The 16293-nt window shown below is 44.1% G+C and overlaps 1 protein-coding gene across 1 annotated transcript in view; it reads left to right on the forward strand.

Moving 5' to 3' along the window:
* Window positions 1-2327: 2327 nt before the first annotated feature.
* The window catches only part of RAD54B (RAD54 homolog B), a 64081-nt gene continuing 50115 nt past the window's right edge, over window positions 2328-16293 (forward strand). The window contains exons 1-2 of the mRNA XM_054385268.1: window positions 2328-2465; window positions 3866-4040. Of these exons, the coding sequence (XP_054241243.1) occupies window positions 2328-2465; window positions 3866-4040 (313 nt within the window). The remainder of the gene's footprint in view (window positions 2466-3865; window positions 4041-16293) is intronic.

Genomic DNA, 16293 nt, shown 5'->3' on the forward strand with positions numbered 1-16293 from the left:
GAGATCTCGCCTGCATTGCTGTGTCCAGATTTGGGCACCCAACACAAGAGAGACAGGGACCTGCTGAACTGGGTCCAAAGGAGGGCTGGAGAACCTCTGTTATGGAGGCAGGCTGAAAGAAGTGGAACTGTTCAGCCTGGAGAGGAGAAGGCTCTGGGGAGACCTTAGAGCTGCATTTCAGTATCTGAAGGGGACCTACAGGAAGGCTGGGGAGGGACTGTTCAGAAGGGCTTGGAGTGATAGGCTGAGGGGCAAGGGTTTGAAACTGGAGCAGGGGAGGTTTAGGTTGGACATCAGGAGGAAGTTCTGCACAGTGAGAGTGGTGAAATACTGGAACAGGCTGCCCAGGGAGGTGGTTGAGGCTCCATCCCTGGAGATATTCAAGCTCAGACTGGATATGGCCCTGTGCAGCCTGCTCTGGTTGGAGGTGTTCCTGCTGAGTGCAGGGGGGTTGGGCAAGATGTCCTTTGAGGCTCCCTTCCAACCCAATGCCATCATTTTGCATGTCCTTAATGCCTGTTTTTTTCCTGTATAGTACTGTAAAGCTACAAAATGTAAAAATTTTACTTTTTAAAAAGAAATATTTTGTATTTGCATTCTGTGTTAGAAATCTTGTATTTTGAAGGCAGAGGGAGAAGGCGGTATTGCTGGCAGCAATATTGGATTTTAAAAAACACAGCCTCCTGATGGTTTTCATAGTTGCAGGTAGGGAAGGAAGCTACTGAGTTTATCAAGTGTCATATCATTACACTTCATATTCATTTGCAAATCCCTTAATGAGTCTCTTCGTGTGGTTTAAGACCAAATGACAGTACAAAGTCCAAGTGGATTTGGAAACCAAAACACTTCAATCAGATATGTGCCCTGTCCCACAGGAGATGTGACAAGCTCTGGAGGTGCAGTAGGTGGTGTTAGTGCAGCACTTCAGTCGTGTATACAGCTATGTATAGTCCACAGGTAGAGTCGTGGTTGTGTTCAAAGTTGGCTTCCCTTGTGCCACTGTACATTAGAGGACCGAGCAGAAAACCTGTTCAGCACCTAAAGCTGGTTGTGGTCAGCACTGCCTATTGCAGGCCACTTTTCTAGAGGCTTCTTGACACCTTTGCAGCTTTCAGAGTGACTACCAATTGTTTGCACCCTAGGTACTCCTGTTGTAATGAGCAAGCTACTCCCTTATTGCACAGGGTGAACTAAAGTTCATGTGCTAACACTGTTGTCAAGCAGGCCTAACTTAGGCCAACTCTTGGCATAGGCAGAGACTTAGACTTGTTTCCTTGTACTCTTAGTAACAGCCACAGTGGAAGTGAGAACACTTCAGGTTGCTTGGCCATTGAAGTTTACATCTAGTAACAGCACCATATATGTACTAACTGTTCAGATATGAAGGGGACAGCACTCTTCACCTTAGTGTCTGTGTGGTTTCAAAGTACTTTGACAGTGCTCCCTTACGACCTCTGTGCAAAGCTTGGGAAGAAAGGTTGTTGTGCCCTTGTAAGCCACTGGAGTGCAGGGTAGTGTCAAAAAGTGCAGAAACACAGGATGCAAACATGCTTTCAAGATGGTAGGGAGGTAGAGAAGCTAGAGTCTGCATCTGTTTATGGTTTATTTTTACCTAATATTTGGTAATTAAAATAAATGGTCCATGTACATATGGAGAATTAAACTAAAGCATCTTCCATAATTTGCTGTACCATGCTCGTCTTCATCATTCCAGATGCTGGATTATTCTATTTGAACTCTTTTTTTCCTTGCTGTGTTTCTCCTGCTTTGAAGTATTGAAATTACAACTTGTTACTCTAGTGGCTACAAGCATGTGTTCTCATCAGAGTCATAGAATGGCTCAGGTTGGAAGGGACCTCAGAGATCATCTGCTCCAACCACCCTGCCATGGGCACGGTCTCCTCTCAACTAGACTTGGTTGCCCAAGGCCTCATCCAACCTGCTTTAAAACACTTCCAGGCAGGGAGCATCCACAGCCCTCTGGGCAACCTGTTCCAGAGTCTCACCACCCTCATACTGAAGAGCTAAACCTACTCTCCCTCGCTATTGGCTCTTCAAATGAAAAAGGAGGTGCTCAACTGCAGAATTTGCTGTAGTGTCTCCTCCTTGGTAGTTAAACAAGATACTGCAATGATGCTGCTTTTAAATTGTGTTATGCTTGTGAATTAAGGCTGCTAATTGAAAATGTTTTATGCTGTATTTTAAGATAGTTTTTATATTGTTATCTACAGATATATTTCTATATTTAAAGCCCCTTCTGACTGCAGTTGTCTTTATCTGCTTCCTTCCTTCTTTCCTCTCCACCCTCCAGAGCAGCTCAACAAAATATGAGACGATCAGCAGCTCCAAGTCAAGTGGTAGGAAATGTAGCCAAAAAGCCAAGGTTTGTTCCACCAGGAAAAGCTACCACAGTTCATCTCAAGGATGAAACTAAGGAGACAGACCAAGAAATGAAACTAAAAGAGGTAAACTGGACAGTGCACTAAAAAGTATATTGGTTCCTACAGTATTGTAACTATGACATAGCATCTGAGCTCATACAACATGGACAAGTTTAGTCTCTTGCATCTGGGAAAGAATAACCCCATGGACCATTATAGGTTGGGGATTAACCTGCTGGAGAACAGCATAGGGGAAGGGGACCTGGGGGTTGTGGTGGAGAAGAAGGAGCCATGAGCCAGCAATGTGCCCTTGTAGCCAAGAAGGCCAATAGCATCCTGGGGTGTATTAGAAAGGCTGTGGTGAATAGGTCCAGAGAGGTTCTCTTCCCCCTCTACTCTGCCCTGGTGAGGCCACATCTGGAATACAACTGCTTGAAAGAGTCCAGCACAGAGCCACAAGGCTGCTGCAGGCGAAGCAGACTCCAGGGGGACTCCCTGCTGAGGCCAGGCTGAAGGAGCTGGGGCTCTTGAGCTTGGAGCCAAGGAGCCTGAGGGGTGACCTCATTCAAGTTGATAAAGATGTGCAGGGCAGTGGCAGGAGGATGGATCCAGGCTCTGCTCAGGGATGCCCAATGATAGGACAAGGGGCAATGAATGCAAGCTGGAGCAGAGGAGGTTCCATGGGAATGGAAGGGAAAACTTTTTCACTGTGAGCCCTGGAACAGGCTACCCAGAGGTGTTATGGAGTGTCTGTCTCTGGAGACATTCAAAACACACCTGGATGTGTTCCTGTGTGACCTGCTTTAGGTGATCCTGCTCTGGCAGGGGGCTTGGCCTGGATGATCTCAGGATGTCCCTTCCAACCCCTAACATTCTGTGATTCTGTGATATGCTTAGCTAATCTATTCAGAATAGATTTTGATACTCTTGCTCTTATTACATTTGATCTTACTTCTGAGGTAGGTTTCTCTCACTCTTTGAAGTGGGTGCAGAAAAAAATATTTTTCAAATAAATAAAAGTAATCAGTATTGAGCCCAACTCAGTGTAGCTGAGGTATGGATTGCATCTTGGCATGGGCTTTGTTGGATTCAAATGTTGGAAATGTTTTGGCAAAAGCAGTTGAAAAACCAAGACACTTAGTAATGAAATGTCAGTACATCGAGTTACAGCCTTGCTGCATGGAATTTCGCTGAAACCTTTAATACCAACCAGAAAAAAAACCCACATCACAATTTGTACTGATCTTTATCTGCAGGAGGCTTCCAGTAAATTCACAAACCACTTGCACAAGTGGTGTTTGGTATTGTATGCTTGTGCTTTCTGTTGTGAACACTGGGATGCATGTTTCTGTAGGCTGTATATATTCATGCAGGTAGTTTGAGAATGAGGATTAGTCTCTAAAGTCCCTTCTTGTTGCTCTTCTCTCCATTTCTTTTCAGTTGCATGAAGGAAACACTATTGTGAATGTACTTCTCTTTTGCAGATAGATGAGACAAAGGGAAGTGCTTCATTGCTTTCTAAAATATGTGGCCAGAAACAAAATGCAAATTTTACAGAATCTGTGGAGTCAGCTGAAAAAGTAAGAACTACAAAAGCGTGTTTCAGCATTAATAAGTACAGCAAGGTGGAAATGAAAACATTAAACACACCCAAAGCTGGTAAGATGCTCTTTCCTATTTACTGCCATGTTTCATAGAAGAATTTTAATGCTTATGAATTACATGCTACATACTAAACTTTGGTGAAACATTAATATGAGTCATGCAGTGTTGGCATTATTTGGTGTTCTGCTGGGTTAAGAGTGGAAGAAACAAAAATGAAAGGATTTTTTTTTTAATAGAAAAAGAAAGGAGTTGATGGTTTAGAAGCCAGTTCATTGTGTCTTCCATAAGAGTATTGTAGTTAATTCAATCCAGAATAATAGGAATAGGTTGCCCAAGGAGACTGTGGATGCCTCCTCCCTGGGGGTGTCATCAGGTTCAGTGGTGATGCAACCATTGTACTGTGAATATTATCCTGAATGAAGGCCACCTTAAACTGAAGTAATTTCTTAAGAACTTAGGTTTTCCATGATAGTGTCTATCCTTCACTTCACTTTTGTCTGCTATGTAGCAATTATGTAAATGATGTAAACCAGAACTTCCTTTGTAGTGTGAAATGATTTTGTCAATGCTGGTTTTGGTGTGAAATTCAGAAGTAATGGAAACCAGTTGTGAAAACCAGCATCAGCAGGACAAGAGGGGTGATTCTGCCCCTTTACTCTGTTCTTGTGAGACCCCACCTTGCATACTGCACCCAGTTCTGGTGTCCCCAGCAGAAGAAGGACACAACTGTTGGAGTGAGTCCAGAGGAGGCCACAAAGATGATCCAAGGGCTGGAGCAGCTCTGCTGTGAGGGTAGGCTGAGGGAGCTGGGGGTGTTCAGCCTGGAGAAGAGAAGACTCCAGGGGGACTTCAGAGCTGCCTTCCAACACCTGAAGGGATCCTCCAGGAAGGCTGCAGAGGGACTTCTCATAAGGGTGTCTAGAGACAGGAAAATGGGGAATGGTTTGAAACTGAGGGAGAGCAGGGTTAGACTGGAGTTTAGGAAGAAGTTCTGCAGTACAAGGGTGGTGAGACACTGGAGCAGGCTGCCCAGGGAAGTTGTGGATGGCCCCTCCCTGGAAGTGTTCAAAGCCAGATTGGATGAGGCCTTGAGCAGCTGAGTCTAGCTGAGAGGTGTCTCTGCCCATGGCAGGGGGTTGGAGTAGATAATCTCTGAGGTCCCTTCCAACCTGAACCATTATATGATTAAGATTGTAATGGAATTAGGTCTGACTGCCAGTTTCTGCAACCAACAAATACTTTTCTGTTAAAAGAGCACAAAAATAATTGAAAGATTGAAAAAGTCTGTGTCTGCTATGCAGCAATAAACCAAACTAACATGTTTAATGTAGATTATAACTGTTAGCTTTATGTGGTGCTCAAAGCTGCTGTGTTTGAGTTTCCAGTCCCACAGTGTAACATGTAAATAAATACCCCAGTTTCCATTGAGATTCTTGTGGAACACCTGTGGCCCACTGGACAACTGCACTGTTCACAGAGCTAATCTTTCTGAAACCCAGCCCTGAAAAGGCTGTGCATTCTTTCAAAAGAACTTCCCTGACACATGGTGCCCATTTCCTGGAGGTGACAAGCAAGGATTTGATCAGATAACATCAATCTAAAAGTTAAGAGCAGATCTGGCTTAAAAAATACTTACTTTTCTATGCTTCTTTTAAAAATAAACTTTTTTTTTTCTCTCTATAAGATCTCACTTAAAAAAGTAAAATGTAAGGGACTCAGTAATTTTATGAGAGGAGATAGTTCTAAAGCTGTTTTAATAAGATTGTGGCTATGGTGCCCTGGTGGCTAAGAAGGCCAATAGTATGCCTGTGTGCCTTAAGAAGAGTGTGTCCGGCAGGTCAAGGGAGATTCTCCTCCCGCTCTGCTCAGCCCTAGTTAGACCACATCTAGAATATTGTGTCCAGTTCTGGGCTCCCCAGTTTAAGAGGGACAGGGAACTTCTGGAGAGAATTCAGCAGAGAGCTATGAGGAAGGATGGTTAAGGGACTGGAACATCTCTCTTATGAAGAAAGGCTGAGAGCCCTGGGGCTGTTTAGTCTGGAGAAGTGAAGGCTGAGAGGGGACCTCATCAATGTCTACAAATATCTGAAGGGTGGCTGTCAGGAGGATGGGGCCAGGTTCTTTTCAGTGATACCCAGTGACAGGATGAGGGGCAATGGTCATGAACTCAACCACAGGAAACTCCATCTCAACATGAGGAAAAACTTCATTACTGTGAGGGTGCTGAAGCCCTGGAACAGGGTTGTTCTCAGAGAAGTTGTGGAGTCTCCTTCTCTAGAGATCTTCAAAACCCACTAGGACACAATCTTGTGTGACCTGCCCTAAGTGGTCCTGCTTTGCAGGGTGGCTGGAATCTTTCGAGGCCCCATCCAACCCCTGAGCATTCTACAATTCTATGAACTGTTGTGTAGTGAAACCTATCTGTGTGTTGTAATTTTAAGACAGTTTGTATGATACTCAACAGGCTGTTCAAAAGGCAGCTTACTAATCATGAGCTGTAAATAGCGGAAAAGGTTGTTTTTTCTGTAAATACATCTCTTTGTAGGAAAATGAACTTTACTCCTGCTTTATGAATCAGTGTTTGCTTCTTTTTAAGAGCAAAGAGCGTGGGGCAGTCTCTTTGGTACCTTTCTTTTGTATTCAGAATGTAGCATTTGCTGACACTGCCAAAGGATGTGTGGAGGGGAGGTAATTGATCTGATATTGTCATTAGTGCTTTTTTTTTTTTTCACATGCCTCCAAAGAATTCTGTCAGATAAGGCTGCATGCTCTTTAAAAATGGAAGTGACTTCTAACATTGCTTAAACTACTTAACAGTAATTGAAAACAAAATAATAAATATCTTTGGAAGGATATTATGGCAGCTGTTAGAATTGCTTGGTTTCTGCTTGGCTTCATTGAATTTTGAGGACCTACAAGCAATAACAAAAGAAAATGAAAACAAAACAAACTGAATTTGCAGAAAGATTGGACAGGCAAATCTCTGAACTGTACTTATTTATCTCCTCAGTGTTGCTAGTAAGTAGGACTGGCCAGAACTCTGAGGGTTTTACCTAAAACATTGCCTTCTTCAGCTTAGCGTTTTTAGTCTTTATTTCTATGACAGATATCCATAATGGATTTAATTCATGTTTATTATCTGCCACTTACTTTCTGATGGTAATTTTTTAATCTAGGAGAATGCTGCTCTGTTTTTTTCCTTTGGTGTGCTGGTTTTACTATATATACTTTGATGTATACTTTGAGCTTACTATAGCATGGTGTCCCCATCATAAGAAGGACACAGAGCTGTTGGAGCAAATCCAGAGGAGGACCACCAAAATGCTGGAGCACCTCTGCTATGAGGGAGCTGGGGTTGTTCAGTCTGGAGAAGACTCCAGGGGGACCTTAGAGGTGCCTTCCAATAACTGAAGGGATCCTACAGGGACTTTTCCTAAGGGTGTCCAGCAGTAGGACAAGGAGGTATGGTTTGAAGCTGAGGGAAAGTAAGGTTAGACTGGATCTTAGGAAGAAGCTTTTCGGTATGAGGGTGGTGAGACTCTAGAATTGGTTGCCCAGAGTGGTTGTGGATGCCTCCTCCTTGGAAGTGTTTAAGACCAGACTGGATGAGGCCTTGGGCCACCAAGTGTAGCTGAGAGGTGTTCCTTGCCATGGCAGGGAGGTTGGAGTAGATGATCTCTAAGGTCCCTTCCACCCTGAGACATTCTACGGTTCTATGTGTGGAAATGTTTAGCTGTTTCACCTGTATACTTAGATGCAACATTCTTCTTGCTCTGTGATTTCACTGTCTGAACCTCATGCTGGGTATGCAGTTTGATTCTGCTACAGCTCACCCCCTGTTTGGTTTTTAGTTCAGGAGCTCTTTTTCTTTCATCCATCACTAACATCTGTTAAGGTGTTTTCCAAAAGGAACTTGTCAGAAGCCATTCTCAAGTGCTATCTTTGAGCTAATGGTGAAGAGAGGTCGTGTCTATCACAAAAGGGTTACTTTGTTCACTCTGTCTCTCAACAGATGTTTCTGAGTGTTTTTCATGTATTATTTGCACATTGCTTTGGTTGTACTGGAAATCTAATACTGGAACTTTAAAAGTTAGGGACTTTGAAAGTCAGAGACTACTTTCAAGGACTCACTTTTGGCAATAATAATTCTTTCAGTCTCCTCATTCATTCAGAGGGAAGTTGTACACACGCTTTTTTTCTTGATTCTCAACATTTATTATCAGCTTGTGTGTGTAAGGGATGAAGATGGGCAAAAGAGAAATACATGGCCATGGAAATGTCTTGGATGTTTTTCTTTTCCACTCTTCCACCCTTTGGAAAGTCTTCATTCAGTGTGTGGTGGGGAGGGCTGTGCTGTGTTTTTTCTTTTTCCTTCTCCCAGCTCTACTCTCTCCAGTAGATATAAAAGTGGAGAGAATGTAGCTCTCAGGTAGAGGGACAAGAAATGTCTTATTGAAGGGAACCAGAAGATTTTTTTTTTTCAGCTGTCATAAGTATTATTACAGACTTGGCCTGGATCCCTTCACAGATAGTTGCCAAACCTTTCTGTGGCTGTGCTTATTGTTTGGATCCACTTTGTTGCCATGCCAGCATAACTGAGTTCAGTCCCAGCTTTTGGCTTTGGGCCTTAAGTTTTCCCATGGCACAGAAGCTGTGTCACAATATGACTTTTCCAAAAATCAACAAGATAGTGATAAGATGGTTATCTCACTGTCCTAAAAATATCCACTGTGAGCAAAATTAGACAAATGGAGAGCGAGCTGCTTTAATGTCAACTGCAGGGAATAGTGGTGGGCAAGTATTTTGAGGTTAGTATTTAAAAGCATAATCTCCAAGAAAAGATGGGAGAAGTGCAGAGACTTGGCTTCTCTTACTGTTGTTTTTTTTTTTTTTCTAGAGGCAATCTTGTTAATGGGGATGTAAGAATTTAAGCAAAACATCCTGAGAAGAAATCACACTTTCAAGTCTTTCTGTATTGCTCAGCTGCTTCTGATCAGGCATGAAAAAGCTTGTTGGAAGAGATGATCAGAGAAGATACAACTGGATGCACTTCTGATTTTGCAAAGAATGGTGTTTTTAGCTTTTTTTTTTTTTTTTAAGGACATGACTTATAAATTGAAGAGCTAATTCCTGCTGTTGTAAAAAGTCCCGCAGTATTATAACTTAGAGTCCTTTAAGCCAAATTTAGTTTGAAGGATGGTTACGGATCTGAGTGTGTGTGCCCAGGACTGTCAGACTGAGATGAAGATAAATTATTTGGCATGGGGGGGATATTTTCTTTGTCTAATTTGAGTAATTCTTATTTTGGTGGGCTAAACATTGATAGAATGCCTGCATCAGCAGAGGGCATGGAAGAGTAGCTAGTTTTTATGCTTGGAATTTTAGCTAAGAGCTCTGGAACAGGCCATGTGTAATTCAGGCTAGGTTCAGGAGAGTGGTGTAAAAGTAATGATTACCTTGTTAATGTCTCTGGTTTTTCTGCTTGTCATGAGATACACACACCCTTCTGCTTCCAGCAGCTGCAAGAACGGTTAGATGTTAGCAGTTAATATGTGCTGGAGAATGTTCACAGAAATAGATGCAGGGAAAAAAAGAGGTAAAGCTTCCCCTTGTTCTGCCCACACTCGGTGCAAGACAGTGGTTTAGAAATGCTTAGAAATAATTGTGCAGGAGAAAGGAAAGAAGTGGGCTGAGAGGTCCAGGTCCAGCAAGGTTAAGAGCAAGGAAGTGCAGAATTGATGGTGAAAGTGTTGTTGAAGACAAGAAAAGAAAGCATGTGATATGAGAAAGCTATTTGAAACACTACTTACATGACTTAAAAGTATTTCCAAGAAGTCTGCTGGGAATGTATTTAAGCGTGTATTATATCTCTGGAATGTGTCCAGAGAAGGGCCACAAGGATGATCAGAGGGCTGGAGCTCCTCTGCTATGAGGACAGACTGTGAGAGAGTTGTGGCTGTTCAGTCTGGACAGAAGAGAAGGCTCTGAGGAGACCTTCTTGTGGCCTTCCAGTATCTGAAGAGGACTACAAGAAAGCTGGGGAGGGACTTTTTTGGGTGTCAGGGGGTGACAGGACTGGGGGGCATGGAACAAAACTAGAAATGGGGAGATTCAGATTGGATGTTAGGAAGAAATTCTTCCCCATGAGGGTAGTGAGACACTGGCACAGGTTGCCCAGGGAGGTGGTGGAAGCCTCATCCCTGGAGGTGTTTAAGGCCAGGTTGGATGTGGCTGTGAGCAAGCTGCTGTAGTGTGAGGTGTCCCTGGCCATGGCAGGGGGGTTGGAACTGGATGATCCTTGAGGTCCCTTCCAACCCTACCAATTCTATGATTCCTGATGGATCACTGATTGCAACTTCTGGCTCACAAAACTTTGTCATCCTCAACCCTACCCCATCCCTGCAGGTGTTCAAGGCCAGGTTGGATGAGGCCTTGAGCAACCTGGTCAAGTGGAAGGTGTCCTTGGAACTGGATGATCTTTAAGGTCTCTTCCAACCCAAACCATTCTATGAATCTGTAAGTCCTCTACTTAATGCCTGCAACCCTTAGTTTTGGCAGTAACCCATGAAACAGCTGTCCCTGTGAGAAGCCTTTGGAATTGAAAACTTTCTCACCCACCCTTTGCTGCAGCAGGCTCTTAAGACAGGCAGATCAAATGACCTGGCACTGTCTTGCTGTTGTGGCAGTCCAGAGGACTATATGATGACCTAATGGAACTTTTGCAGCCCTTACCACCTATAGATGCTCAAGTCAACTTGCACAGCTGCCGAATTCATTTGCAAGAGTGAGCAACTGCCTCAATACTTGCCAAATGTTTCTGCTGTCAGTATAGCCCAGTATATTCTGTGATGTGTAACACAGCCCATCCAAGCTGCTGGATCTTCTCAGTTTCACTGCAGCTTTCATTCAAATCTTGCAATCACCCTCTTGTTCTTTTCAAGCTCCTAGGTGATTATAAATGCTAAATTCTGGTCTCTGCAGAGCTGGCTTGCTTGTGCGTTATTAAATATGAACAGATTTCCTTCAGATTTATTCTGGAGCCCACTTCACAGAAGTTAGAAATCCTTTATCTGTTGATTTGGTGTTTTTTGCATTAGAAGGTCAACAGGCTATATCACTTAAGCTGGTGTCGTTCCTTTCAACACTCATTGCTGTCTGAACCAAAATACATCTTTCAAGATATATTCTTAAAACATGCTTAATTCTCTCAGATGTTTTTTGTCTTTGAATCATGTACCTTACAGTGATTACCCCCCCTGCCTCCCCCCCAAATTATTTTTAAATGTCTCTCATGGAGAGATTCTTCCTCAGGTCTATGTGACAAAGGATCCTTCCTCTCCCTCAATCCAAGGTGCTTCCCCCAATTTAAGACATTCTCCTTTATAGGGTGCTCTGTCTCATAATGTGCCAACATTTACATGGGTCACTTGACACAGTTACTGGCCATGATACAAATCTGTCACTTGCAAAATATGGGCCCAGTGAGTGTTTTCAGACATTTGGCTACTTTAATCCCTGACTATGTAATAGCTGTGATTCATCAGGAGGAGTGTGGCAAGCAGGGCAAGAGAGGGGATTCTTCCCCTTTACTCTGCTCTGCTGAGACCCCACCTTGAATACTACATCCAGTTCTGGTGTCCTCAGCATAAGAAGGACACAGAGCTGTTGGAGAGAGTCCAGAGGAGGCCACAAAGATGATCCAAGGGCTGGAGCAGCTCTGCTGTGAGGATAGGCTGAGGGAGCTGGGGGTGTTCAGCCTGGAGAAGATATCAGGGGAACCTTAGAGCTGCCTCCCAATAGCTGAAGGGATCCTACAGGAAGGCTGCAGAGGGACTTTTCATAAGGGTGTCTAGAGACAGGACAAGTAGAAATGGTTTGAAGCTGAGGGAGAGTAGGTTTAGGCTGGATCTTAGGAAGAAGATCTTCAGTGGGAGGGTGCTGATACTCTGGAATAAGTTGCCTGGAGTGGTTGTGGATGCCTCCTCCCTGGGGGTGTTCAAGTTCAGGCTAGATGAGGTCTTGAGCAGCCAAGTGTAGTAGAGAGGTGTCCCTGCCCATGGAGTAGATGATCTCTAAGGTCCTTTCCAGCCTAAGCCATTCTGAGTCTATGATTCATAGCTCTCCAGGATGCACAAGTTGGTATTTTAAAGGTTTTATTTCTAGACTTTTCCACAGCAAAACCCTGAATCTGTTACAGGTAGTTTTCAGTCTGACTTCCCAACTGTTGAGGCTTTGCAACCTTAGCAGAGGGCTGTTGCTTGGTATTTGAATAACCATGCTGATTTTCCTTTCCTTAGAGAAATACTCTCATCTACTTTCAGAGCTCCCATTTTGTATGGATGTCCAAATACAAAGATTTGGAAACTGAGGTTTTAAATATTAACATTCAAATTGGGAAACATCTGGTGTTTTGTTTTTTTAAGGGAATAATCAAGACAGTTAACAATAACAAAAAAATGAAACTGAGACTTTTCTTTCCATGGTTCTGAGTAGATTAGTGAATTCCACCTTGAAAATATGAAGGGAAAATGAGCTGTATCTTGCATATGGGATTAAAACAGGAGGCATAGACGGTAATGATGTGAGGGGTGCATGTCTGGCTATTTTCTTCAGCAGTGACCAGAATTTTCTTCCTGTGGTTTGCTCTCCCCTCAGTTATGCTAATAAAAGGTTTTGTAGGGTATGGCAAACCATATTCCTGAAATGTTCTAGATGGAATCTGCAGAAGCTTTTTCAGTCTACTTCTGCTGTGCAAGTCATTTATCCATGGCATACTGGATCAGGTGACCAAAACTAACCCAGCTAAGAAAAAATGATTAATTTGCAGACAAATCAGTTGACTTGCTCAGAATGTTTGTGAGTGCTCATATCAGTACAGTGAAGGGGCAGGAATGTGACAGGGTTGGGGGGAGGCAGCTATTCCTGTTTTGGCCATGTCCTTCATTTATGTTGACTTAAAGCAATTAAAAAGAGTTTTAAGACTCAGCTTGAGAGAGTGCTGGGCCATCACATTTCAACTCTATTATCACCTAGAAAGGTTGGACCAGATGATCCTTGGGGTCCCTTCCAGCCTGGCACTCTATGATTATAAACTCTATGCTTGCCACAAAAAAAAAAAAAAAAAAAAGCCCAAACCAAAAATCAACAAAAGAAAAAAATGGATTAGTCCATAGCTGGGATCATCTCCTTGAACTGGCTGTGCACTGTGTTGCATTAATGTTAGTGTTGGTAGAAGGTGGAGGATGAAAGGTGGACTGTGGCAACACTTCTTTGTAATTGTCTTGGAATTACGTGTATTGTTTAACTCAGAGAAACTGCATCTAGCATTAATATCCATACCCATGCTTCTCACCTTCTGTGATTTCTCATCCAAGCACTTACATGACCTTAGGCTGATGAGCAGAGCTATTTTAAAATGGTGGGGGGAGGGAGGAAGGAAAAAAAAATCTTTGCTGGCAGCCAGCTTTGTTTTTACAAGGGTTATTTTATGCTCCTGCAGAACAATATGTAATTCAGACTGATTCCTTTAGGCACTTGCTCAAAAGAACTCTTTGTAGTGGTATTCTGCTGTAATTACGTGAGTGTGGAAACTTGGTCTCTCTAGCAACATTAAGCAATGAGGTGATAGAATAACACAAGTTCAGATGGGTCTGTAGCAGGAGGTGCTATGTCTGGTAGCCCAGTGTAGAGGAGACTGCTGCTGCTTCTTGTGGCCAGGTCCCCAGGATGTATTCCCAAGAGGCACACAAGCAGGTGTGGACACTATTCATAGATACAGGGCCAGCCATGCAGAACATGCAGCACTCATGCAAACACAAGCAGTGTCAGTGGCCTCCTCCTTTCCATGCACTGGCTGACTGGGATGAAAGCCTGTTGTGGGAAATACACGTTACAACAGGGATCCCTCCAGCAGGGCTTAGACTCTTGCTAAGCTCTTACTCTGCTCAGTAGCTGCTCCCTGGGTCCCCTGGACTCCCAGTTGCCTCACAAGGCTGCACTGGGGCTCTCTGGCAGCTGGTGTGGATTTATGACCTTACCCAGCGGCCAGTGCCCCAGGTTTATCCAGTAGCCAAACTTCAGAGCTTTTGGTTTTCTTTGCTATCTGGTCCAGACTCACGGTTGCTTCAATTCTTGGCTCCCAAGCCTACTTGCTGGCTAGTCTGATTTGACATTTGCCAGCCAGCACACATTGACACAGGGATGGAGTCCAGTTTGTGTTTGCAGGTGACAGTGACCTGCGGTACAACTTCAGTTGCTGGCACTTATACTTCCACAGAGAGTCATGCACACAGAGCAGAGAATCCCTGCACCCAGGGAGTGAGTTATGAATGTAGTTTAACAAGAAGATAGGATGAACTGCAGTGATTAGGTGCAGGGCACAGCTGGACAACCATACTGAGCAGCATCTGTTTACATGCACCTGGCCCCCTTTATCCTTCCCCCCCCCAGTATTTTCCTATGTGTGTTCTGTCCCAACCCACTTTCATTTCTCCCTTTTCTTGTCTATGGTTCTTCCTCTAAATATCCAGTACTATGCCTTCAGCAATCCCAAAATACTCATCCTGGCATGAGTCCCATACCCAGTGGGCCGTAACCCCCTCCTTCAGTCTGTAAGGTGATGTAGAGAGAACCTCATTCCATCTGGATCTCACTGCTGGGCTGCTGTTATTTCAGATAGCCTTGGGAGCAGCTGGACTGAGGGCTCAGTTTCCTTCATTTGGGCTATTGGAGTTCCTCTGCCTGACGCTGTTGGTGTGTGGGGAGGAGTCTTTAATCCCACAATCTAACACTGACTTCTTTCTTTTTGTCACTAAGAGACTAGGGGCTCTGGAAGAGCTTCAACGGCAGAGGGCACAGCTTAGGTTCACCTGTGACTCCTTAAGTGTGATTCTGCTAGAGTCCAAACTGAGGCATATTCAGTTCTTATTTTTTCCAGTTACTGAAAAATAATCAAGTGCAGAAATTATTTAAAAAAAAAAAGGGGGAAAAAAAGACCCAAACCCAGAAGATAACCCGCAGCTTTATACTCTTAACATTTGTAAAGTGCAAAGTGTAGGGAAACGCGGATTAGGTATTTAAAAGCGATGGTTTTCACACAGGGCTTTCTAACCACATGAGTATTTTGTTTCTCAAATTCTGCTGTAATGGACTTCAGACTATAAAATGCTTTATTTAATCTTGGCTCGAAAGCAATTCCGGCAAAGTGGACTGTTTTGCAATTTTGTTAGGTGGCGGGGCCCAGCCAAGTCTCAGAAAGGCTTCCAAACGTGCTTGTTATTCTAAACGCTAATTGATTTTTAGCAGTTAAAAGTCTCCCTTTGTTTAGTTTGAATTCTTGTTTTGAATACAGCTTGTGTCTGCTTTGAGGTTGGTTGTTTTCTTTCTTTTCCCTTTCCCTCAGAGCAAACAAGTTTATACCTAGATCTTTATAGCCTGAAGATATCTCAAACTATAATTAGATTTCTCTTTCCTTCACCCCCCTTCTAGGCTGTTCGGTTTCAAGGCTGAACACGTTAAGCTTGCGAAGCTGCTGCCACTACTATCTCCAGTGCTGTTTGTTTCCCCTCCCTCCGGACTCTTTCACTCCTTAGGAGTGAAAGTTAGGGTTTGCTTTTCGTCTTCCAGATCCCCTTTCCTTACAGCTGCAGGTTTTACTTTCTCCCGATTTGTTGGGTTTTGTTTAGACCACAGAAATATAAAAGCCTTTCTACGTGAAGTCTTGGCTTAAGGTGCTGCTTTTGAGCAAACAGTAGAAATGCACACATAGAGCATACACATCTTGTTAGTAAAAAAGAAAAAAAAAAAAAAACAAACAACAAAACCAACACAGATTTTTAGCCTGAAAGAATGCCTGGCAGCATGATTATCAAAGTAGGTTGTTTGCTGGTGGGTACAATGAAAATCCCTGCATCCAGGCGCTGCGACGCGCTCGGTAAATCTGTCACGACTGCCTGTAGCCTTCACTGCTGTTCGCTCTTGCCGCGTCCCGGTCCCGGCGGGCCCAAGGGCCGGCAAAGGGCCTGGATGTTTCCGCAGGGCACAGCCGCGGCCCGAAGGCACCAGGAAACTCCGGTGCACGGCGGACGCGGCGGCTCCTTGCCGCCTGTCCAGCTCGCCCGGCAGGCTGGGCCACCGAGTGAAGCGGCCTCTTTAAGAAGCCCCCGTGTCGGGAGCGGGCGGCCAAGTGCGGGAGAAGCTGAGCTTTGCCGCGAAGCCCGCGCCTGAGTGTAACCTACCCGGCTGGAGGAGCCGCCGGCCCTGATTGACAGCAGGACCAGCATTATGCAAATGGCGGCGGGAGCGCGGC

The sequence above is a fragment of the Indicator indicator genome, chromosome 12 (genome assembly GCF_027791375.1).
Source record: "Indicator indicator isolate 239-I01 chromosome 12, UM_Iind_1.1, whole genome shotgun sequence".
NCBI classification, from domain to species: Eukaryota; Metazoa; Chordata; class Aves; order Piciformes; family Indicatoridae; genus Indicator; species Indicator indicator.